This window comes from Lissotriton helveticus, chromosome 2_1 (assembly GCF_964261635.1).
Source record: "Lissotriton helveticus chromosome 2_1, aLisHel1.1, whole genome shotgun sequence".
Taxonomy (NCBI): domain Eukaryota; kingdom Metazoa; phylum Chordata; class Amphibia; order Caudata; family Salamandridae; genus Lissotriton; species Lissotriton helveticus.
In genome coordinates, this window is record NC_136059.1 from 288,503,623 (window position 1) to 288,530,417 (window position 26,795).

At 41.4% G+C, this 26,795-nt stretch overlaps 1 protein-coding gene across 24 annotated transcripts in view; it reads right to left on the reverse strand.

The window, feature by feature from the left end:
• TCF4 (transcription factor 4) overlaps window positions 1-26,563 on the reverse strand; it is a 990,735-nt gene extending 964,172 nt beyond the window's left edge. For 11 of the 24 annotated variants that reach the window (XM_078674841.1, XM_078674832.1, XM_078674840.1 and 8 more), the window contains exons 1-2: window positions 23,475-23,798; window positions 23,147-23,219 (exon numbers count right to left, since the gene is read on the reverse strand). In XM_078674841.1, the coding sequence (XP_078530967.1) occupies window positions 23,147-23,219; window positions 23,475-23,549 (148 nt within the window). In that variant the 5' untranslated portion in view covers window positions 23,550-23,798. Of the gene's footprint in view, window positions 1-23,146; window positions 23,220-23,474; window positions 23,799-24,459; window positions 24,547-25,303; window positions 25,515-26,077 lie in introns of those variants that run through there. The other 13 variants (XM_078674849.1, XM_078674848.1, XM_078674842.1 and 10 more) reach the window with 6 other exon arrangements.
• Between the last annotated feature and the right edge of the window lie 232 nt (window positions 26,564-26,795).

A 26,795-nucleotide genomic window follows, 5' to 3' on the forward strand; every position in this document is an offset into this window, starting at 1 on the left:
GTCTGCGGGAGGTGTTACGTTAACTTAACCTCAGGACATTGGTAATGAATTTGCCTGGTATTATCAATCTCTCTTCACTGCAGAAACTCAACTTGACAATGATAAACTGGATACTTTTCTTACAAATGTGAACCTACCCGGACTATCAGCCGAGAATAGAATTTTACTACAGGGTGAAATTACCAAGGAAGAAATATTGTATGCAATTACTAACTTGCCATATCATAAGGCTCTGGGAGAAGATGGTTTCCCTGCCGAGTTTTATCGATGGGCAGGGGTGGAAGTAATCGATTCTTTTCTATTTGAGTTTCGTGAAGCAGAGCATGAGGCCTCCTTAGGCCTTATATCTAATAACGCTATCATTGCTGTGTTACCCAAACCTGGTAGAGATCCTTTATTATGTGGCAGTTATCTTCCCATGTCATTATTGAACTGCGATATTAAAATTTTTGCTAGCATCTTAGCCTGTCGTTTACGTAAGATTTTACCATCTCTCATACACCATACTCAAGTAGGATTTGTTCCGGGGCGCTCTTCTAGGAACCATCTTCGCACTCTAGTTCACAGACTATGGTATGCCAAAAATCTTCCCAATGACGCTTTAGCCTTGTCACTGGACGCGGAAAAGGCATTTGATCTGATTGAATGCGATTATCTTTTTAAGGTGTTACAAAAATTTGGCTTGGGTGAGCAATTCATAGACAAAATACGTCTGCTGTACAAAAATCTTCTGCACAGGTAAACTAAGGGGGCTTTGTCTCAGACCCATTTACTATCAATAGAGGCACTCGTCAGGGGTGTCCCCTTTCCCCGCTACTCTTTCTTCTAGCTATGGAGCGGTTGGCAGCTTCACTACGTCAGTCAACCAATATTAAGGGTATTCCTCTAAGAACAGGAGATTCCAAAATCTATTTATACGCTGATGATATTCTCCTTACACTCACAGTTCTCCCCACCTCTTAACCGTCTATACTACAAAACATAGAGGACTTCTCCTCCCTTTCCTGATACAAAATTAACTGGAGCAAAAGTGAAGCATTACCCATTTCGGATAGGACTACAATAGCGCCTATTCAAGGTGTTCCCTTCCAATGGCAACCTTCTCGCCTCAAATATTTGGGCATACTAGTGAACAAAGGTCTAGAGGGTATGGTTATGGATAATTTGTATTCCCTCATTGTTCAGATGCAACGTGATTTTGAAAAATGGAAGGCACTGGGACTCTCAATGTGGGGCAGAGTACATGCCATTAAAATGGTTACTCTCTCACGTTTTTATATGTTCTTGGCATGCTCCCTGTTCAGATCCCTTTGACCATACTGCGCTCAATTGACTAAGATAAAATCCTTTGTATGGAACTCAGCTAAACCCAGTCTCTCCGCTTCAAAATTAAAGGCTCATCATTCCTATGGAGGAATGGGCTTACCCTCTGTGGAACATTATGCCTTTCAATGCAGTTTTCTCAAATATCATATATGCTTTCAAAAGCATCTGATATACCATAATAGGAACATCTTGAATGGAACAATGCTAGCATCCTTTAATAGACAATCAATATCTTGGCCTACTTGGGAAATAGCAGGTATTTCTACCCTAGATCAACTTCTCTCCAACGTGGAACTTAAAATATTTGCCCAATTACAAGAGGAATTTAATTTGCCTGATATACAACTTTGAAAGTAGACACAGTTACGACAGTCCTTACGGAGGGGACTAGGACCTCCACCATGGCTATTACATGATTCACCAATTGTAATATATCTCCATACCTGGAGAAAGATTAAAGGGGCTACATCAGGTTTGTATCAAACACTCACATTACATATTTTTTTACAACCTTTAACACAAACCTTACATACTAAATGGCAAACCATATTATCAGTCTCCTATAACGATGATGAATGGTCTGAAATCCTTGATGACCTGAATAGGGGTGCACGTGAAACACGATTGAAATCTTGTCTATTTAAAATATTACTTACTTGGTCTCCCCTGGATCTGTAACAATAAGACAATGCAGCTGGAATTTAATTTAATTTTATCTAGATCATTGATTAGAACTCTTTTCTTTTCTCCTCCTTTAAATCAGCACTGATATTTTATATCATGGTAAGTATTTATTAACATTATCACTTAGAATGTCACTTCTTATATTTATATACATCAGGTGCAATTATCTAGTATTTATAATCATACTAGGTCTACCCACACTTCTTTACCTGATTGTTTTCTTTTCTCGAGAGTATGTTTAGATACCATTATTCTTCATACTTGTACACTTATCATTTATTATTTTCTTTTGTGTTCTCTTATGTGGCTCCCCTCTCCATTTCTATCCCCTCCCTTTACCTTCCTTTTCTCATGGGCTCAGTATCAAATCAAATATTTATATAGTTATATTATCTGGTTAATTATTAAGAATTTTTATTATATGTCCATGTGCGCCAATTTCTTTATCTATTTATTGTAAGACAAGACGCAAGGTATTGTATGAAAAATGTTATGCAAAAATGTAATAAAAAATTAAAAATGGCACCACAAAGAAGGTCCCTCTAGAAACCTAAGAGAGAAAGGGGGAAATAGGCGGACAATGCTGGAGATGAAAAGTAGTTGAGCATCAGCACTGAAAATTTATTTTTGCTCTCTAGGACCAGACCCTTTAAAAAAAGACAATTTAACCTATAAAAGAGTATCCCAAATAGAGAATATAACTCATAATTCACGTTCTGATTCACAAATTTCAGGTAGCTGCAAAAAAAGCAATTGATTCAACAAATAAGAATGGACTGCATTCACCTTCACAAAGTACATTTAGGAATGCAATAGTTCCACCAGAATAGGGAATTTCTGTAGTCAGAAATTTAGGGATGGGTTTGTAAGTGGCTCTACCTGCAAAAGTAGGTGAACACTAAATACCTGTACATTGGAGTGCACTTACGTATCCATAGCAGATAAGTTTCCATTCTGGATACTCGCATAACTGTATTCATATCATGAGGAGGGGTAAGTACATTTCCAAGATGTGACTGGAACATCCCGGTATTTAACTGAGTGTGGGTGGAGGAGTTTCTCAAGAATATTTTCATTCTTAAGAAACCTCAATAAAGTTACAACTGTAAAATACACATTAGCACCCAATTTAAATGAATTCAGTATGCATGTCATTCTATGAACTGTGAGAATTCAAGGAAATGTATACGACTGTTTCCAATGCCATTGAATAATCCTGGATTACATTGTAAAATCTCAGAGAAAAACGGTTTCCAAATATAGAACTAATTTTCCAGAAACTAACATCCAAAGTTTGAAGCTGTTGTTTTGTAAATCTTGCGGCCAGTTTTAAATTGGCAAATTTTGCCCATACCGCCCTGACAGCGGAGTTGTAAAACAAATTTAGCATCCATTCAATGCATTAGCGTCAGTACTCTGTGCTCTCAGCAGTGAATTTATGCCAACATTCAGGAACCCTATGAGAGGTATTTTGTCAGTAACAAATGGTCTCTAAAAGAAGATTTATGCTAGTATTAGGCAGCTTCAACAGAGAAGTTATGGTGATAGTCAGTACCATGGGCAGATGAATTCTGTCTCCTGCGGACACTAGAGTCTTTGGGGTACATCAAAGAAACAGATGCACTTCATAACAACACAATTACACTCCACTCTATGGACCTCTGTAAACAGAGAGAGCAATATTATGGAGTAACACTTTTCATTTCATTGATTGATAACCAATAGCACAAAAGCCATCTCAGAATATTATTTCAAAAAGATTAAGAAAAAGCATTTCAAAATTTCATTTGGAAATGGTTATGTATAGTTTAAAAAAAAGATCCAAGGTGTCCACAAGCATGCACTTAAATGGGCGGCAGCCTTGGGGCTTTTCCTCCCCAAAACATAACAAATATTATTTCATGACGACCACCAGTGGAGGAGTACTCATGCACAAACAACCACCTTGGACTTTATTTATAACTTTATAAGTTCCAAGATGGCAGACAGTCATTTTGGAATGGTGAAATATAAAGTTTTCACCTGGTTGCCGCACAAACACTAACAAATTCTTAATAACAATAAATAGGGGTGGGATGAGAAGGGGAGCAATGGAGTGAGCATCCTGGCAGCATGCAATGGTGTAACACAAAATGATGGGGGGCCCCTGCAGAATGTAACCACATCACCTTGTTGGCAATGGTAGTACTGTCTGCCTACTGGGGTGCATCTAAGGGCAAGCTACGGTTAGATGCCTCACGGATCAGATCTGCAAATGAGAAAAAGGGTTGCCCCTGGTCCATCCCAGTAGCACAGGAAGATGGTGGCAAAGGGGTAAAGACAGGTTCAGAGGGGCATAGAACAGATAAGTACCACTGTACAGGAGGCAAATTGTCAGTGGTCTACCTCCTGAGACAATAAGACCATCAGGGTATTGATTAGTCTACCCTAGCTTTTGCCGGGGGGTTGGGGGAGGGTGTTGGAAACATGCTCTTTCTGCAAGGTCACCTAGGATTTTATCCTTTTTATTGAATATTTTTCATTGTTGGTTGTAAATCTGTAAGCATTTTACCCATGCTGGTAAAGTGAATGCCCCCCGCCTTCCCCCTGTTTAACACTGCAAAATTGGTACGTTCAATTTACTTATAAATCCCTTGTATATGGTACTACATGTACCCAGGGCCTGTAAATTAAATGCTCCAGCACTCAGTGCGCCACTCCCCTTACACAGCACTGTAAAACAGGTCTCCAGGCCTACCACTGCAACTGCAGCCAGTCTGTACAATTTTAAGCTGCCCTTTATATCTGGCAGAACAAACATTTTGCCAGACCGAATAGTTACTTTTTAATACTTATAAGTCACCCCCAAGGTAGGCCCTAAATGCCCATAGGACAGGGTGCATAGTGTTTAAAATGTAGGATATGTATATTTGATGTTTTACATGTCCAGGTAATGAAAAACCTCCAAATTTGTTTTTACTGTGACATGGCTGGCTCCGCTATAGGAAAACACTGGGTTACTTTATAACCATTTAAGATCCTTAATTTTAATTTCAGTTTAGGAGCAGCTAGAAAAATAATATTTTGAAGACTCATTTAATAGAAACTTAAAATCCACTTTAAAGGTCAAGCAAGATTTTAAATTACTATTTTGGAAATTACACTTTGAAAAAGCTGTAATTTTCCCGACTAAAACGATAAGGCTTTCCCTCCAGTGTCCTGCTGTCACCTGATCCCTGATTACTCCCCCTGTGGTAAGATAGATATTGCCCCCAGTGGACAAAGAGTTCTCGCTGTGGGAAGAGGGACTCCCCGCTAGACAGGATGGCCTTGGGGGTTGTGCCCAGACCCTTTCCTGAGCTTCAATCAATGCCTACATTGTTGCCTCTCTTGTCAAACTGCCACCAAACTCCTTGGGAGAAGAGGAACTGAGCAGAACTGAATTAGTAGTGGACAAGGCGTGCTATCCACCCTCAGGCTGGCACTGGGCATTAAAGAGGACTCACCAGACCTCTCCTTATGACACTCCTGGGCCTATGAGGAATTAGAAGACGGACTTCCCTGCTGTCTGAAGAACCTGAAGCAAAAAGCTGGACTGGCTTGACTTGAACCCAAGACCTCAAAAGTGACTCCAGGATTCATTTGGCTAACCTTTGGTTGAGTTACAGGGACATATTAGATTCCAGGGGCCTCTCTCCTTGCAACTGCCCAGCTGAGCAGATCCAACTAGACCTGCCCTGAACCTTAATGGACCTCTGTTGGAGTGAGTATTGACCTTCAACTGGTGCCCCCCAGATCCTGGACCTTTGGCTGGTGGTAGTTTATACTTCTCCTGTCCCCTAACTGCAAGAAGTCAGACTTAGAAACTTTTTGGCAAATTTCTGCCTGGAGGACAGTTGGGAACCGTGATCGGCGTCAAAGCTGCAGCCATCAACACTGAATAGTCTGTCGATATCAGCTTGCAAGCCTGCCCCGCTGAAAGACTTATGGCTTCCAGAAAAGTGTCTAAGTCCGAACAAGGAGGGCTTCCTCAGGACTGATGCTGAGCAGCATCCGATTAATGTTGAGGCCTTGCCCACTCAGAGCTTTCTCGCCTTCGTCGACTGCACCAATTACTTGCTTGCTTTTCAGCAACCCCCAAACGAATGCTCCATTATTTTATTAGTAACCTGCTTCTAGATTCCATAGTAGGTCGGTCATTAATTAAAATCCTAATCGCTTTCCTGAAGCACTGATTGGATTTTGGCTGATGCCTGATAGGAAAAATCTCAACCAACTATTCTGATGCTCTACGTGACTGGAAGACGCTAACAATTAAGTTGTCCCCCAGGGTTGCAAATGATCGATTTTAGAGCAGAGTTGATGATGACCAAGTACGAATTGACTTGTGCAAAGTGTGTTTTGCATCTTGTGAAACTTGCAGATTTACAATAATGTCCTAGGTGGGTAAAAGGTGAATATCTACATTACAGACTCAGTCTAGTTTGTCAATCAACTGCTTTGGTAATATAATACAGATTCTGTTTCAGTTACATGATCACTAAAGTAATGAAGGTAGTCACAATCACAACATGTCTAAAGAAGCTTGAGAAATGTTGCGAGCGATTATGTGTGTCTTAAAGAAACAAACATGCATGGCCACCTTTGTTTTAATACTGTAGCTATAACAACAATACAGTTATGAACTGCAGATTCTCCAGAACATTCACTGTTTCTAGTAAAGCTCCTAAGGCTACTCGCTAACAGTGCTAAAAATCACCGGTATATTCCCATTAAGATGGCCGATTTAAGTACATATATATGTTTTTGGGATAAACGGAATTAAAAATCTGAGGTAAGGATACCAAGGTCACCCTACTTAAGTAGGAGGATCTTAATTGCATGTGCATACATTTAATAATTACTATCCAGAAGAAAGGGCAAGGCCTGGGGCATCCATAACTATTACGCAGAATGGTGAAACTCTACTGGAAAACAATCTTCCGCATCTCAAACACAGTTAAATGCGGATACTTGAACTTGGTCCTGTAAATAAGTAGTCCACCCCATTGCCTTGCAGGAGATGCCCTTCTAAAAGTCACTGGATTAGCAGTTGATGGTCGATGGTTCAGAATGCCCTCGGCAGATACAGAAAGATCAGGGTGCCTACACGGCTGACTTCACCCACTGGTCTCAAATCAGCAATAACTCATGTCAAACCATCTCAGTGCCCATATGCAGTCTGTACCCTAGACTAAAATGGTATGGAGCTCTATGTGTTGTTCCAAAAAAGCTGGAGTGATGCAAAGCCACCGTCTAGAAATAGTAACTAAAAATGTTGAAGCAGTTAATCTTTCAAAGACAAATGGTTGAGTTAATGATTGAGTTTTTAATTCAAACATTGACCATTGGGGGGTGCATTAATATACGGAGTCTTTTTGCCTACCACTGCTACAATGTACTGCTGGATCTCAATAAGTGAACAGTTAATATGATAGGAGCAACACAAGGAGGACAGACACTTTGTTCAGCTGCAGGCTTGACTATTAACCATTTCAAATAGCAAAGGTTCTCGCAAGCGGTGTGTCATTAATAGGTTATTAGTCTTGCACTAGATCGGACAGTATGGAAGCTGTTTTGGGATTTAAAAGGGACAGTGGTGGTCATTAATGGGAACTGGTCCAATTGCATTGAATTATGTATTATAAATAAGCCACTGAAATGATGCATGTCTACAGCTGCGGTGCTTTTAGTATAGTTGTGGAAAGAATAACAAAATACAAATCTTGTATAGAGTAGTTGACATAATTATTAAATAGTGCTTCATACCACACTTTCATTTCTAAACAGGTGCAGCCATAGCCCAATTTAATGGTACTCAAGATACCAACATTGAGAGCATGGAAGGGTGAGCAGGCCTGGCCAGGTCTCCAACTCGTGACTTGAAGATCACAGTGGATGTCAGAGGCATGTTCTCAACTCTGTTGCCATCTGCAGAAACAAAGTTTCACCCAGAGCGCTTTACCACTACTATAACAATAATACAAGCCAAATGGGAATGGATCAGCCATACCTGTGGTATTAAATGCAGCTTCGGGAGCGGGAGACTGATATAAACTAGATTCTCAGCCTGAAAGTAAGCAATCACAATTATTTCCATGTAGATTAATTGTAAATTGTTCTACAGTGGAAATCCTGAATATATAGTGGTGTGCACATTCCCAGCAAAATAGAAGACCTTCTTAGGTGGACCGCAAGACTAGGCGAACAGTAAAATTAAAAAAGATACAAAAAAATGTTGAAATAATTTATTGTTGGTCCTACATACTGTGCCGCGAAGCTAGGGTGAGTGAAACTAGTGCTCTGGAACTATAGCCAAAGTTCAGCACCCTATTTCTGCTCAGATATTTCACCAAGAAAACCATGTACTGCTTTATTGTGCTGAATTTCTGCTATAATTAGGTCGTCTGAATTAGAATTAATAATGACAGTTGATGGCGAGGCTATGGGGCATTGCAGACAAATGGCTTGACATAACACCTCTAATTGCTTTGGGGGAATGGGTCGAGAACCATACGTGCTAAAACTGCACATGCAGTCCAAGGCTGACTGTAGTTAAATGCAGAACAACCTGGTGCCCAAGTTTTGTGGTAGAATGTAGAACACCACAAAGCATAAAGTGTGCGACTGAAGAATATAGGACAACCCGGTGTCCAAATCACGCTACTGATGAACGATTGACTGTTTGTTCTAGTGGAATGTAGAACAACGCAATGCACCAAGTATGGACCTGAAGAGGAGTAGTAGTGGAATAAAACGGTACTCAGTTTGCTCTATTGAAAGGTTGTTGACGTGGAATGTAGAACAATGCGACGTCCAAAATCTGTGATGCAAGCTTACTGTGGTGGAAGGTACAAAAATCAGGCACCCAAAAGGGGATATTGAATGTTTGTTTATGTGGAATGTAGAGGCACGTTGGTGCCCAAATTGTGTGACTGAAGGCTTGTTGCTGTGAAATGTAGAACAATGCATTGCACAAACTGAAAGGTTTGTTTTAATGAAAGGACGAATACAAAAAAACAGTATTTGAATTTTCGTAAAAGATTTAGGCCGCAGACTGACAAGCACAATAAAGCCAGCAAACGCCCAGTCCCACAGGTGACCGCAAGTGGTCGGTCACGGGCCAGAAAAGCAACCCTACACTGCTTGACAAAACGACCCGGCGGACAAAGGCTGCTTAACCACACAGACAAAGACGCCAAAGGCACGTGGGAAGCTGTTTGCGAAACAGCAATAAACGCAGCCAACGAGAGGATGATTTCAATTAATATATTGCATATTTTGCCAGGCAGACAATAAGAGTCGGCAAAGTGACTCATTGAGTGGGACGAATGCAAAGAGATCAATTGACAGAAGGCTGTACAATGGAACGAAAGTTAACAAAGGCTCCAATTGCGAACTAAATGTCTTCTGTGGAGCTTACAGCAGCTAGGATAGATGGTTTTTACCACACCTGGAGACTGCATTCACTGAGTTACTGGGGAGGGGGGGGGGATGAGTCATGCCTATCCCACAAACGTCAGCCTTTGCTTTCAATACTGCAGATTGATTTCAGTTGTAATCAAGTGTTGGGACATGGACCCATGCGCCGAGTAGCCCCACTGTATGTGAAATCTGTATCCTGATTTTTTTTATTGGTCCCATCACACATGAAATCCTACCTGCAGCCCAAGGCCTACGACTGCTACTGACCTCAAGACCCAGCCTGGCTCGGAGGTCAGCAGAGGCAAAAAAACGTGTACAGTGGACACACAAGTACAGTTTGTGTTATTTCAGGTGTACTGTGAGCAGTGATTAGAGCATACCGTTGTTAAATCTAGAGAATTGTAGAGATCATTTTACCCGATTGAATGAAGGCGTGGGATGCTTACATGCCTGCTCGGGTAAATATTTGCCCACAAATCATGCCCAGACACTGCTCCGACATAGCTGCATGTATGTTCAAATGCTCGTGTATGTATGGTGAATGGCAGCAGGACTCCATGTTGTTTGGAAGTGTGTAAATGCTGATTATCATAGGGGACATACATTAACTGAATTCCTTTCCTGTAAGAATTATATGAAAAGGAAACCGTATTTCCACACTTCAGAAACAATGGCATGGGTCTAATGATAGTTTTCATATTTATTCTAGAGGTGTAGGCACGCAGGCACTATTTGGTTAATCAAACTGTAATCAAGTTTCGGAACCACTTAATTAACCAAGGACACTAACCCCTGCTCTTGGGCACTCAGCAAAGCCCTTGCTGGACTTTGGTTTGACTTTGGATATTTACATTACGATTTGTTCTAAACACGATTTCTATTTAAGAATGAGATAGAATACATATCTTCTGGTCTGAGAAAGACTGTTCTTGGTTCCTTGCTTCTAAGTAACTTTAATTTCATAACTAGCTTGGTCTTTCCAAGTAAAATAATTAAGTTAGTCGTTTTGAATCTTCGACCTTTTGAGGACAATATATTTTGCCATCCCTTTATTAACTTGAGTTCTGGCCCTAGCACAGCAGAAAGACTTCCAGTATTTTTGCAATGGACAACTTGTTTAAGGCAAATGATGAGGGTACTTGCTTGCTTGTTTTGTTCTATCATTCAGTAGCATTTGGTAAAATTGACTATTGGGCACTATTGTCCATTCATGATGCCTGGCTGGGTTTGGAGACTGGCATATATCCTATCTAGTGTCCTGGCAAGAAGTAGTTGAAACCACCGTTTCATGTTTGTGTAGCCTTGAAATGTAATAAGTCTTTATCAGGTATATTACAATTACAACATGTTTATGGAGCCGCTAGGAGATCTAGTGGCTTGCTGTGGTTTATCCATCCAACAGTATGCCACAGGAACACATAGGTATCTAATAAGAGGTTAATATCCATAGCCTCAGGAGTTTTTAAGTTGTTAAAGTTTGACAGTTTGGGGCAGAAAGAAATATTGATCTAGTCACCCATGCTCAGGAGTCTGTCTTTATTACTTTAAGATAGTAGCAATTCAAGACAGGAAATGTGTATCCGCCAAGCAGAACACGGCACACATTAACCAGCTTTCATTATCAATTAGATGCATTATTTTTACTCTACCCCCCTTTTTCTAAAGAAAAACAAACCATGGCCAGTAGATGTGAGAAACCCATGCCGTCACTAAAACAGCTGCGAGTATAAAGCATGAAATATCTTTTTTTATTTGGGTCAACCAAGTAAGTTGCTAGAAAACAACGACCAGAGAAACACAGAACGTTTTAATGTGTTCTGCATTGCTGTCTCTTCCATAATGGTATTTATAGAAAAAGCTAAATATGCTTGATACGGATTTTGATTTGTCTTAAGAAAGAAAATGACATCTTCCTTTCATAACCTAAATATCTCATTGTTGGTCACCTCCATGATATCACTGGTAAATTACGGAGCAATTCCAGCAGAAGAATACTGCAATAATTGATCTTTTGGGTTTTTGGTTGGTACAAACCCATAAATAAATACATAAATAAATAAATTGCTGTAAGGAGCTTTCTTGACATGTTCTCATCCAAGTCTACAATATTATTTCTGGCTCTGTTTTAATAACCCATTCTGGAACTTACCTAAGGGTTTTCAAACTACAAAATTATCTTTTCTTCCTGATCAAATAATTATCAGAAATAGTGAGTTGTTTAACTACCTTAAAAGTGTCAAACTAATGTGTAGGATGGTCTGATGGAAAGAGTGATCTATGGCAATCATGTTTTATGCTGAAGACGTGGGGTGGCCGGGAAATGTTTGGGGAGTATGTGGAAATATCTGGGGTTCAGAAAGATGAATGAAGGGACAGCTATGATGTTATCAATAAATGGTAGGTCGGTTAGGGCCATTGGGGCCATTAAGTTGCAAAAGTAATGCTACCTGCATTGTGTTACGGGAAAGAAATGTTTTTACGCTTTACATTAAATTATTGCACTTTATTCACTCTTCCTGATTATGCCAACAATTTTAGGGCTCATTTAAAACCATGGTAATTCGTGTTTCACCATGTGTGGTTCCACAAACAATCTGTTCAAGGACCAGAAACCAATTGTTTGATACCCAATAGGCTCCTCTCACTAAGGTTTGGCACATCGAGGTCACAATATCAGGTTAATGATCTTGACAAAAAACTGAGGTCACTTCATCTGTGTACTGTCCAAACTTCAAACACTTTTATCTGAAGGCAACTGTTCGGCATTGGCCTGAGTGATCATTCAAACAAGACTGAGGTAGTATTGCTCTATTAGTTAAAGCGATGAGGGTCTTGAGAAGACTTCAACAGTATCTCTTCATTCCCCAGTTCACCAAACACCCTAAATGTTTTAATGATGGAAGTGCTCCCTCCAGAAATTGAAACGACCAGCAACACAATGAATATCACACAGTGTCTGTGTGATCCCTTCCATCGACCCAGGTTAAGGAACTTCAACACCAGTTATTGCGCAAAACATTAATAGATACTTAACTGTAGATCCCCCTAGTGTCGTTGAAACAATCATTGATAACATCATTATTAAAACATCTTTGGATCCACTGAAGCCAGTGAATTATAAACCAGTGTTTTCCAGACAGTGTCTCACGACGTGGGGTGCAATAAATAAAGATGCCTATTAATGCTGTATTTATCTTCTCACATTTGCTGCACTTCGAAGACAATGATCAAACGTTGGGCTATGTCTTCTGTCACATTGCTGCCTATTATTTAACATAATAGGGATTGGTGTTTACAAACACCTCTCACCTAGTAATCGAACAAAGCAAAGTAAAGCAAATTATGTGACAATCTTGCTAGGGTACAAGACGCAGGCGCGCAACACCCATTGAGCTCATGTCAGCCCGGGCTGACACAGCTTTGCGGGCTGGCGAGCATCTAATTGCAGCCGCACCAGAGTACTTAACAGGTCTTTAAAAGACCATTTACTTGAAAATGAGGCTTTTGTTGTGTGATCACCCCTTCTTACAGCCACTCTGTCTATGATTAGAAGAATTAGCCCCCTCCCCGAAATATTTTTCAATCCCCCCCCCCCCCGAAATTCGGTTCTAGTTGCCCGACTGACAAGACGTGTGAAAAGAAAGGCTGTAGGATGTCTTTTTTTTTTTTAAACACACAACAAAATGTAAATGAACTGTACACATTCAGCAGTTATGAAAGTAAAAAAGAAGCACTTTTTGGTAATTCTGAAGTGCGATGGAAAGAAAGATTTTAATAGGATTAAAAAAACATTTTACTTGGTGATGCACAAATGATAAATATTTCACACATCATTTTTGTGCAGTATATTTTTATCAGTAAAAGTGGCTTTTTGTCCAAATTTTGTGGCCAATTCAAATAAAAAATGTGCTGTCTGTAAATGACACAGCAGTACCTCACAATGTTTTCGTTACATTACACAAAAAAAAAAAAAGATTCAAAATTGCCCACCTCATGTCCATTAAAGCAACTTGGGCCGCAAAAGTTTGTAGTTGTAAAAATTGGGGTGTGGCTCTTAAAAAGTTTGGAAGAACTGTAATAAATCATTCACCAGTACCCCGCTTTTAGTGAAAGCTCTGGAAAATGTAGTGACCAATCAACCACTTTTGGAAGGGATTGGCCTACGTTAAGCTTTCAATCCGGCTTTTTAGAACAATTAGAACATCTGCACAACTTGGACTCAACACCCACAATGCAAAAACTTAAAATCGTGAAGGCCAACACAGCCAGCACAGCTGCAGTGACTCTTGCAGGAGATGCAATGAAAGATGTTGAGCCCTTCACCTACCTGGGCAGCGTAATAGAAAAGAGGGGCTGAAAAGATGTCAACATCAAGGCAAGAATCGGCAATGCAAGGGCTGCCTTCATTCATCTAAAGGAGATCTGGGGCTCCAAGGACCCAACACTGCAAACCAAGATCAGGCTTTTTAACACAAATGTAAAATATGTCCTTCTGTTTAGATTGAAATCTGGAGGACAACAGTGACCACCACCAACAAAGTACAGACCTTCAGCAACACCGGTCTGAGAAAAATCCCCAAATCTGCTGCCCAAACACCATCAGCAACAATGACCTATGACCAGCCGCGGCCCGTGGAGGGAGTTTGGTGGGGCAGGGAGGCGGTGCGGGGGAGGGGCAGGGTGGAGGGTGCTAAAAAACAGAATATGGATAATTGCAGGTAAGTAAACAATTTAATAAACAAAACGAATTTCATAGCGCACCCTGTATCGCAAAATGCGATGCAGCACCCGCTACGAAATTTGTTTTATTTATTACATTGTTTACTTACCTGCTATTATCCATATTCCGTTGTTTACCACGCTCCACCCAGCCCCTCCCCCGCACCGCCTCCATGCCCCACCGAACTCCCTCCACGGGCCGCGGCTGCCTACGGCAGCAGACTTTTCGACTCTCCGTTGATGAAGAACTCATGAAAAGACGCTGGGCTGGATAGGTCAAACCCTCCGCAAGTCTGCATCAAACACCAGGCAATCCCTCACCTAGAATCCCAAAAGCGAAAAAACACCTGGTGCCAAGACCTCCGGCAGACTGCAAGAATATGGGTTATACCTGGAGTCAGACTGAAAGAAATACCCAGGACAGAAATAGCTGGAGAGTCCTGGTTGATGGCCTATACCCCAGATGGAGTAGTAGGCATAAGTAAAGTACGTAAGAACTATGTGACACCTTTGAAAGCTTTGAATATATGATCCTTTTGTCACCCCGTCTGGTTGCTCAGATCTCTAAAGCGTTCCTTAAATAGGTCAAGACTTTTATTTCCAACATATAATTACAAGTATTTGAGAATTGGCCATGGCCATGTTATGTTAAAGGAGCTTGTAAAGACGTTATCGTGGAAATGGGGTCCAAGGGATACTACTGCCAGAGTGGCTTAATCATATGCCTGGTAGAACAGCCAGGCCTTTAAGAGTTTCCTGAACTGGGCGTAGGAGGACGGTGATCTGATGTCCAGAGGGAGGGAATTCCAAAATTGGGAGGCCAGGGCCGAAAATATTGGTCCCCCTAGTTTCTTACGTTTGAAGGATGGGATGACAAGAAGATTCAGATGGGAAGACCTAAGATCCGGAGAGGGGACGTAATGCTGCACCTGAAAGGAAACAAACACCAGAGTGTTGCCATGGAGAGCTTTAAAGATGATGCAGCCCAGCTTATAAGCACTGCGTTCGCCCGGTGTAATTGTTTTATTAGCGGGGTAACGTGGTGCCATTTAGGCTAGTGATAGATTAGTCTGGCTGCCTGGTTTTGTACCACTTGCAATCATTTTAATTGATATGCTGTGATGCTGACGAAGAGTGAGTTGGCACAGTCAATGAGGGAGATGACATGGGCCAATACCACTTGGGTCAAGGCTTCAGTGGTAAGAAATCTGCTGATCTTCCTGATCCTTCAAAGCTGAAAGAAGCAGGAAGAGACCACTGTCCCAATCTGGGCTTTCACAGAAAGATCACTGTCGATAGTGATGGCCAGACTTTTGACTGAGCTGGAGGGAATTCCATTATCAGGCCACGATTATAATACTATAGATCTCGATTTCTTGGAGCTCATCAGAAGGTCATCATAAGACTTCAACATTTTCAAAATTCTGTTGCACAGGTTGTAACAGGAGTTAGATAATGGAAGCATAACAGCACTACATTGTAGGACTGCATGGCTACCAAGTGTGAACAGAATGAAATTTTGAGTTCCGATAGTAATTTACAAAGCAATCCATCATGTATATACCAACACTGAAGTTCCAGGGCAGACATCCCCAAAGGGTGTCGGAGGTCACAAAATTAAGCACTATCAATTCTTGATAGCTTCAGACCATCGATATTGGGGACTGGAGTCTCCAAGTGCTTGAAGAAATATGGTGGCATGACCCCCCTGTGGACCTAAAACAATTGCATGTACTGGGAAATGTAGGAAAAGTATTAAAACTACCTTCAAGTTCGTTTCAACAAGGCCATTTCATATTAGTGCATGGATACCTTCAGGTTTAGATGCCGTACAAAATTGATTGACTGGATTATCATTGCTACTGGCCAGTAGCAACAACTTAACATTCAGAAAATGTGCACCTCTGTGCTACCAAATCAAGATCTATTAACAATACTGCTTATATTAGAATCAAATCCTTACACACATATGTGCCTATTAAAAGTAATATACACTTTGGTTCAGAGGACATGAATGTTGATCTGTTCAGCTCTCGTAATCTACATCATCTACATAACTCTGGTGATTCCTCCTCCTATATAATCTATTACATTTTTGTGATTTTTTCTCAGCCAGATTTCTGCATCATATTATCTATCGGCTGTTCATTTTGCTTTAGGTTGTTTTGTTTGGTCACTTTCTTATCTGTGTCTTCCACTCTGATCTCTGTATTTTCCACTCTCTTCTGTTCTGGCCAATTTGATCCCTTCCACAGTTGTTTCCCGGTTTCATTCTTTATCATCAGTATCATCCTGGACAGCAAGCTAACTATGAAGAAACAAAAAAACGCAGTCTCATCCGCCGGCTTGCAAGCCCTTCGCATGCTTCGCAAAATCTTTAGGTGGCTCCCATTCAACACCAGAAGGACCACCATGCAGGCCCTCATCACCAGGAGGCTGGACTACAGAAACAAGCTCTATGTAGGAATCACTGCACACCTCATGAAAAGACTCCAGACAACACAAGACTCGGCTGCAAGACTCATCCTTGACCTCCCCAGAAGGACCGACCTCAAGAAACTTCATTGGCTCCTAATCCAGACGAGATGCCAGTTCAAGATGCTAACCCACACTTACAAGGCCCTGCACAATGAGGGGCCAGCATACATCAATAAACGCCTGGCCTGGCCTTCTACCAACTGACCAGACACCTTCTATCTGCTTCCCTCTCCCATGCAGACACCCCATGGATCTGCAGAACCAACAGCGGAGTATGCTCCTTCATGCATCTGGCAGCCACGGCATGGAACAACCTTCCCCTGCACCTCAGCAAAGCACTGTCGCTCCAGCAGTTCAGGAGAAAACTCAAGACTTGGATGTTCGAAATAAGCAAACCACCATGCAGCAACCATTTCTCAGCACCTCGAGACCCACACAGGTCATTTGACACACTAAACAAATGTTTGATTGAATGCTCACTTCATTCTCCCTTCTACTTACCGTCTTGAGACTGATTAAAAAACATAGCCCAGAATGATCAATCATCACTTCTGTCAAATACCAACCTGGGTACTTTCATAAAATGTGCTCCTCTTATTTCATACTAGCCAATCGCACTTAAGTGCCACATTTCTTAGCAATCTGCATTACTGTACCAGTGCACCCATTTGCCCTCTGCTATTTTCACCCCTCCAGAAATTTATCAAATCTACTACCCAGATAGTGTTCACATCCTCTCACACTTCACAGCTACCCCTCTCTATTGTGCAGTTTGAACTTTCTTCGAATTACCAAGAGCTGGCCATATTGTCTTGTACTTTCAAAGGAAGACATAAGACCTGAATGGAATTTTTGCCAAAGAGAAATAGGATTTGTCTTTCTTGCACTCAGCTAACGTGATCGAAAAAATTGAAGGACTGGTAGCTAAAGTGCTCTCTGATTAAAACAATACACAGGAAATCCACTAAAGAGAAAAAAAGGTTTAACTTCCATTGGATTATAGCGGCTGATCATACCCAGACACTACTAGAATGCATCTCACTGTGCACCGCCTTGGTAGGGGGCACATCACCTCATTGTGCCAAAATGTTTATATATTCTTAGATTGCAGCCCAACTTCTTGTCCAGAAAGGCTTTAACTGGACCTGAGAGAAGTGAGGCAATGTGTTGTGGAGATAGTGGGAGGAAAATTGAATCAAGATGGTTTTTGACCCCTTGTTAGTAGTACAACTATTGCAAACCAAACACCACAGAACAGAAACTACTCATGATGGGGTACATTCTATTGAATTGCAGGAGATAAGGCTGGTGTATAGAAGTCAACTGATAGATGAGGGTTTGGAAGAGTTTGCGAGCTACTACCAGCAAGTACCACCCATTAGATGGAAGTTTGAACAAGCTGGCTGTGTGTGGTGTGTAATGTCAGACCTACGTTTATAAATGTACAAACTGGCTTTGTCCATTCGATTCAAAACAAGCATTTACATAATTAGTGACATACTGAGACCTAGGTTTAAGTGTGTTAAACAGGAATTTGGTGATTTGGAAGGAAGGATACCAATTTGTTCAAGCCGCAATTTAAAGCAATATGATAGAAATAAAACACCCAATCTACCAAGACTGCAAATACGGTTTTTAATAGAATAAATTAACAAAGAAACATAAAATCCCGATGAGATTAGGAAAATCATACCCTACCAAATGTAGAAAAACATCAAATAATATCAATTTACAAGCAATGCCACACTTAACTCTACATGAATTTACGTACATTGTGTTACTGTTTCTTTAAAAAAATGAATCATCTACCAATCTACAAACAGCATGCTGTGAGGATACAGTGCCTTCTACGGAAAATGGTATTTCAGACAACACAATACATATTTTTGGCTAAATGCCCAAACTAGCAGGAAACTGGGCCTGTCTACACAAAACTGCAAAGTCCATGTTTTCCCTGTACAATAAGTGTGCCTCAACATTTCAAACAATACATATGATTCGCATTTCTAAAATTAACAAAATGGGTTTCTTTTAATAGTTGTATCTGGAAAGATGAGAGATAAGATAATAAAATAAAATTTAAAAAAAACTTTAGAAAAACACCTGCTACCATTTTTTTACAACTATTTCTTGGCCAGGATAAATAAAAGAGATTCTCTGGAAAATAAAGGCACAGGACTTTAACCACCTCTGTAGCCACAGAAATAGACTGCTCCCTGGATTCCAGCACATCGATAACATAGATTTGAATACATATATCCAGAAAATGTAAGGTATCTACAATGTGCGATTTCTAGATTTTGAAATGGTCAAAACAGAAAATATAATCAATTAGTAGAGCGGATTGTTTATTGGTGGAATCAACAACTGAAATTGTACATAACGAGTTCAAAGAAATCCAGATATTAAACGTGATCTTATTTTTTTTAACAAATGCCGGCACAAAACACAGTTACAGGTATGTAAACGGTTAATCATAAGAAAATGCATTGCTTCACAGACATAATTGTTCGGGAATGCACCATTTTAGACAGGGAAACTGCTTCATATACGAATGACTGAAATGCATAAAGCCCTTCCGAAGCCTACAAGTAAGGAATTAAACAGCCACTGTACTACCTATTGATCCCAAAAGCAAAGAGCACGTGCGTGCGCCCAAACAATCTCCATTTCTGCAGGGATCACCTTTACCTAGCAGCAAAGGATGGATATTGCGGCAGGAAGGGTGCCTGGTCTTAGATGGGACACAGACAAAAATGTGCATAGTACATTGGCCGTAATGCACATTGCTTGTACTGACAACTAGCTCGCTCATATTTTGCACATTTACAGTGCAAGGCCTGAGAAGCAGGCAAAGCATAAACACTTGAACAATAAACAGTAATGCCAATAAGCATTTAACTGCCAATTAATCACCTGCTATCAATAAAGCTATACATTGATATGTACTAAAAATATGTGTGAAATCACAAAATTTACAACTGACACAAAGGGTAAACCCTAAACACAGTCATAGGCTGATATCACCATAAAATGTGCTACCTTAAAAAAGAAAAAATCACAGACATTATTTATTCTTGGCTAAACGCAACACTAACAGTGGTCAACACAACCGCGCTCCTACTTACAGAAAGAATACAAATAATATCTAAATAAGACGGGGGCTTCTTTTTATGATAATTACAGTTGAGACTTGAGACTGAAGCATGTGAATCAGTAGCCTCCCTGCAAAAGGACACCTCACACGTTCCCAGAATTACAATCAAACACTTGACTCCGGCCTCCACCATGTTACCCAAACTTAATACATGAAATCTGCCTAGTTCGGACCATGAACAGTTAGGAGAAAAAAAAGCAGTTATGAGGCTGAGCCACATTCGTGAAATGTTTTTCCACATTCATCCGAAACCCCCTAGATTTCGCCCCCGCCCCCTCTGCACAGGTCACGGCTCTGCTGCACCCCCCCTGGCTGGATTGTTTTAGTTCTCTCTGTTGAACACCTGCAAACATCAAACAAAACCTGCGGGCCCTCACTGGCTTCACAAAAGCCTTTCATGTGCTCCATGGGAATGGCAGGCCCGGGGTTCAGGTTACATTCCTTAAACCCTTGCAACAGGGACGCTTATGGGGGTGGCGGAAGAATGTTCGCAAAAGTAAGCACGGTTTCAAACCTAAGCCATTTCACACGTTGCTAAATAAAAGTTTCTTGAGATTAAATCAATACCATCTCTAAAAACGGGCATAAACAAAGGACCCGCATGAAAAGAAGTTACAAGCCAATACGCAGAGATGACATCTGTGCCAATGCAACATATTAAATATCAATGTTGAAGCACACAGAGTGGAATACATCACGAAGCCATATTATTCTTTCAACGCATATGTCCAAAGATGGCTATTAGCTTCCTTCTTGCTAACATATAGATAGACAGTGAGGAAGTATATCCATCAATGTATATAATTTGTCCAATATGTATATTGTACCACAATAACCAGACAATGTTTTGAGGCCTAAGATATACACGCATGCAAAATATGCTTTACAAACGACAGTAATAAAATGTAATTTTCTGCACCATCCCCAACTGATGTACAAAAGCCCTAAACAAATGGTAAAATAAGAAGAAAAAAAACAATTGTGTTTTTCCCAATAGCAATTGTGCTTTTAGCATATGTTCAGGGAATCAACTCACAATATCAATCAGGTCCATGCAATTTTATTTCTGAAATACATTTTCATATTTTATAATACTTAAAATGTCACGGCCATACCAATTGCAGACTGAACTAGACAAATGCTAGTTACATTACATAAACCTCATAGATGACTCCATAGGAAAATACAGTGAGTCTCTAAATTAGTACGGACACACCATACGATGGAAAAAAACATACAAAACCAAACAACACATAAATGTATAGCTGCCTACACTTACGCTAAATACATTAGGAGGCACGTATCAACATCTCAAATACACAGTTACAAAAAAAGAAAATGGACGTGCTACACATACTGTGTGCAAAATGGAAACTGTGCTTTAATTTTGCTTCTCTATTACCACTTTGACCACAATTTACAACATTTCATAAAAAATCTGAAAATAAAAAACATTTCATGCGAAAATACCAAAATATGAGTAAGTCATGCCATGTATTCTATTCAACTACCCTGGTTATACCAAATAAATCAATGCACCTGATCAAACTGTCCACAATTTTGGCTAACACAGATAATTCATGAACTCAGTTGCATGTAACCATTGAAGATTTAGATTTGTTTCTCCTATGAACTATTGTTTTATACATAAAACGTCCATTTTCCGGGATATGGCTTTCATATCAAAACACTGAAAACAGATTTAGCCCCCAAACAAAATGCCTTAAAAATCAGTGTTTACACAAAATGCTAATGATTCCCTGGCAACAGAAAAAGTGATCTGCCATGCTGGTTGACAAAAGACAAGTTACAACGAGCTTGATTTTAATAGTCTCCATAAATAAAATGTCTAAAATAATAATTTAGAAATAACATAGTGAGTTGTATAAACTGCAATGAAATACATAGAACCAATAAACTCTCAAATCCTGTAGAGTAAAATAAAAAAAAGGTAAACCAATATTTCAATGAATCAGGGGGACGAGCCGAAGACAAGTGGTTTGAGTAAAAAAAAGTGCTTTGAAAAATAACACCAACTAATGTAGGGTATAAATCATGACCCAACCAGCCACAGATGAAAAGCAATAGTACACATAATTGATAGTTTCAAAATAACCTCCATTTAGATAAATAGCAAATTTGGATTCACAGCAATAAATATAGTGCATCCAAAAAGAACATAAGATTATTTTATAACTATAGATATGGGATATATTCAGCAAAAAAGGACTGGATGAAATACCTGAAATGAATTACATTTTCAGATAGTATAACCCATACGGCGGCCACATATTGCCAGGCTTGTTTAAACTAATTGCATGTGTTTACTCAAAACTATGGCTGGAGTGGATGTACATGTGCATTTAGAGCACTGTAGCTGGTAAAAGTAAATATGTGCATGCCAGAGAATTACATGCATCATCAATGTGACGCATAATAAAACACTAAGAGTGGCAGTGAACCAACTTTTTTAACTGGGACCTTGTTCTGGTGAAGATTCAGCTCAAAATCAAAGCATATTTTGACCTGTACACACTTCATGCATTTACAATTTTACGTCCTATATCCATTGAGTGTAGGTATGCATGTATAAAATAGCTCTGACACTTGGATCCTGAGGTCTACTAGCCGTAGCACCTTGCTTTGTTAACCGTGGCCCTGGGACACCCATACCTTGATGCAATTCATAGGACATATTTGGAATATATAACCTGGTGGTCTATTATTTTGACCAGAGCACGCATCTTCTCCGATGTCTGGGCTGTATTCAGACCCAATATATGTAAATAAAAAAATACAATAATAATATTTCTAAAAGTACAACATATGTCTTTTTATGAGTAATGCACGGCTCCCTTCATGTCCACAACATAAAAAGTCAAAGCAAAAATTATCCATCTACAAAATCTCAACTAGCCCAACAGAAAACAATATCCAAAACATATACACATCTAAAAATGTAAGTACACTGTAATACAACAGAAATAATATAAACATTAGTATTAAGTGAAGAACCAGGCGTTCATTGTGAATGCCCTTAAACATATGTTAAAGGAAGGCTGGTTTGAATAAAGGTGCGTCACCAAACAGTGCAAGGTGTCTGGTCAACTTACATGGCTTGCCTCGGGATAATAAACGTCCTCTCAAAAAAGGGTGATTACATACTAAACCATGTACCTCTCATTCTGATGGGCGGGTAGATACATAACAAACACACACAATGCTATCGATTAGAGATGAACGAAGGTCAATAATTCAGGTCCCTGCCTGGCGTTGCAGGTGAGCACGCACGCGGCACATGTTACACTTCACAATTAACAAAGGAGGCATTGTACATACTTGAGCCAGAAAAATGTCCACTTGCCAGGGAGGTCGGTCCATTTTTCCCACTACTCACAGGAGGCGAAAACATCTAAAAAGGAAACACAAGCTTATTAGTACAGACGATGGCTAGGTACTCTCAAAACACGCAGTCAAGCATGTTGTGTTAAATTCAAAAGAACACTTGTGTTTTTTTGTTTTTTACAATCAGTGAGGGGTACAGCCATTGTATTTACTATCATTAGCTTGTGGTTGTTCAGACCATGTGTTGACAGGTGGACGTGGAAAAAACAGTTTTACAAGATGATTTTAAAAAGCGAGGGCTAAAAGTAACTTGAAATGAAACCTTTGCTAGTAAAGCAGCAGTAGTTGAGGTAATCTTCCCATCAATGAGGCGTGTGGCAAGTGCAGGCAGCACCATCCAGACGCACTACCCAAGCGCGCCGCCCAACGTCAGGGCAATTTGGAGCAACACGCACTCCGGTCCTTTTTGGAATGATCAATGATATGTTCACTTTCCTGGTCCTTTTCCGTGTCCCCCGCTCGACGTGAACCCGCACCTCAGTGTCCCCCTGTCAGAGGCAGCGCAGAAACTAAGCACATGGAAGGGGGGAAAAAGTAACACGGACCGAGGGAAGGGAGGGGGCTGCAAAGTTGCCTCTGGCTACATTTCCTGTCCAAACTTCCGAACGCCATTCCTCAGAAGGAAATTCTTCAGCATTGCGAAATGAAGCGCCGTGGGGTTTGTGCATGCGCCCACCCTCCCCCACCTCCCCCAAAAATAAACAAACACCGCTAGACGGGGACTAGACTAGACTAGACAAGTGCAGGACAGGGCTGAATAGGTACAGAGAAACAAAGAGACAGTGCACTGACACGGACCTGGGGAGCAAAGGGGTGCGTGCGGGTGGTTGTGGTGGTGGGAAAAGGGACGTGTTACTTGGTAATTAACGCCGGGCCGGCTCAGACTGCGGCCAAGTACCGCACTTTAGGTCTCCTCTATTGTCCTATATGCAGATACATGCAAATGAGGAAAGCACCAAAGTGGGAAAATGTCCAAGTCTCTTTGAGAAAGAGCTGGGAACAAAAAATGCACAATTACTGGAATGGGCTGGGGGATTAGCTCGGATCAGACTACATTTTGCCTTATAGATAAAAAGCAAACGTTATAAAAGTCAGAACCAAAAAGCAGGCTGGCATATTTAAAATGGACATACACCATTAATTCACCCATGTAGGCAGGTAACAGGTTTTTCCTTTTTCCAATTTAACAGATCAGCTAGAAGATATGTTTGCAAGCTGTTTGTTAATTTCTACCGTAGTTTCCTTACCGCGCTGAAATCCAGCAAATCACTGAGTTCTTTGTCCGTCCCTAAGGCAGCCATTCGCTGTTGGTGATGCATTTTAGCAAAATCACAACAAAACCTGGAAACATGGAAATAACTGCAATCAGAAAATCCAGTCCCGAGCGTGAGTTAAACACAATCGGTTTCTTTTTTTTTTTAAGTGTGGAACGCGGGGTGGGGGTGTAATGGGAGGTGAAAAAAAGGTGGGCAAAAAAGGAAAAAATGCAAAATGAGTACTTCAAAGAGAGGCGACCAAAACATCCATGCAACTCGGGGTCCCTTTAAACCCATTGTCAGCGTATCCTTTAAGCAACAGGAGGGTCAAGCACGAAACAAAAATAAAATAAATTGGCACATGTGATCCGAGATCCACACACAACTTTTTTATTGGTTTGCTGGTCTGAAATGAAGAAATTAAAATACGTGGTAGTGGTTTGTGGAGGATGGTAACAGAAAATGAGGGTGGTGCAATGGAAGGCAGATCTGGGAAAACGAAAGGTGCTGATAAGGGACATCAGAGGTTTACAATAAGACATATATGGGAAAGGAGTAAGGTGGCACCTGGGAGTTGCAATAAGTCATGGGTAGGAGGCTAGGTTGGGAAAATCGGGCTTTGAAACAAGCCAGATCACCTGGTGAACGAAGGGGTGGGGTTACAACAGTCAGGACTGCTACAAATTTCCACTGAATGGGGGCGGGGGTCTCTCCACTTGAGCAAAGGCCGGCTAACCCCCTGGACACCCCAATCATGGAGAAATGCCTCTTCCTCCACAAACAGGCGATCGGAGTATAAGGAAGAGAACAGGACGGGAGGGTGCCAAATACCAACCCTGCTCTTCCAAAACAAACGAGGATCCCGACTAGTCCCTGGCCACATGCCCCTCTGCAAGCATCCGACGTGGATCGAGAGATAAGGAGCCCCACTGCAGCCCGCTAGCAAACTCGGGGACACAATCTGAGAGCGGGCACAGCACGAGTTCTGCCACTTTCAGCGAAGAGGATGAGTGCGAGCTAAACCCTCGGCTGCATCTCCGGATCCAGGCGGCACACGCACAGACAGCTCGACACCCAGGTGCAGCCGTTCCGGCGCTCCTCCAGACACAACTGCAGAGATCCCGGGTCAACAGAACACAGCGCTCAACGGGGCGCTCTGCAATCCAGCGCGGGTCATCCTAGCCGTCTTCGCAGCGCATCCCCACCCTGCAGGAGCGTAAGTCAGCAGCAGCTGCACAGACCTATCCGGGGCAAGACGTGCATCCTCCAACGAAGTTGTGTATGTCGAATACCCAATCGATGCATTGGAAAGTTGCAATTAACACTTTATGTCCTAGTGAGTGGTGCTGCAAACTTTGCAGATCAGTCACCTGGTCCTCCCCTCACACGTGTGTGCCCACCACCTCCAGGTTTACCTGATCGCTGCAAGTTCCTTCCACTGTCACCTTTCATACACATGCACATATTACGTCAATATTTTTACTTCAGGTAAACACAGTCGTAGCTTTAGGTGATACTTTTAAACCACTTTAAGGCATAATATGGTCACAACCAGATCTTTTAGGGATGAAAATAATCTTTGTGAGTGCGACATCAGATATGACTTTACCTTAATGGTCAAAAATGTATTCAATACTCCAAGGTGAGAGTCAGATCTTCTGCTTGTGCGTGGCTCACATGTACGTGCTCGGGGGCACTGAGCGACACGTGCAATGAAAGGCTCTTCCTCCAGGGAAGGATGATCCACGTCTACAGGTTCAGCTTTAGATCTGCTCTGATTTTTTTCCACGGGTCGTTTGCACAGCTTCCTCCCCACAAATTAAAACACAGGGAGTTGGGAAATCATCCAACCAAAAGTGTGTGCAACGCACACCTGCCCGGGAGGGGGGGCAGCAGGTACTTGTCCCCGTGGTTCACCTCTTACTGTTCAGGAGGGAACTTATTCCAAGTTTACAGATTTCTCATCACCGGCTCCGAGGGAGGCGCTGATGAGTGCATGTTTCCCGGCCAGACACATTGTAATCCATTCACATCCGGGAACGCGGGCTCAGTAAGTGAGGAAAGTCCTCCACTTGGCGGCGGTTGCTGTGATGGCAAAGGGGTGGCGGGGCGGGGCGGGACACAGTGACGACATGGTCATAGAGCTGTAAAATGCAAGCGCAGAGCGTCCCAGGCAAAATGGCGTCAGGTGACGGGAACGTCAGACGCGGGGGACTTACCTCCCGTGTCACGTGGGACAGGTGCGGACGGAGGGCAGTGGTTTTCCGTGAGGGAGAGAGTACAGTAGGCATGGAAGGTATCAGTCACGGAGAAGCAGGCAAATTCCG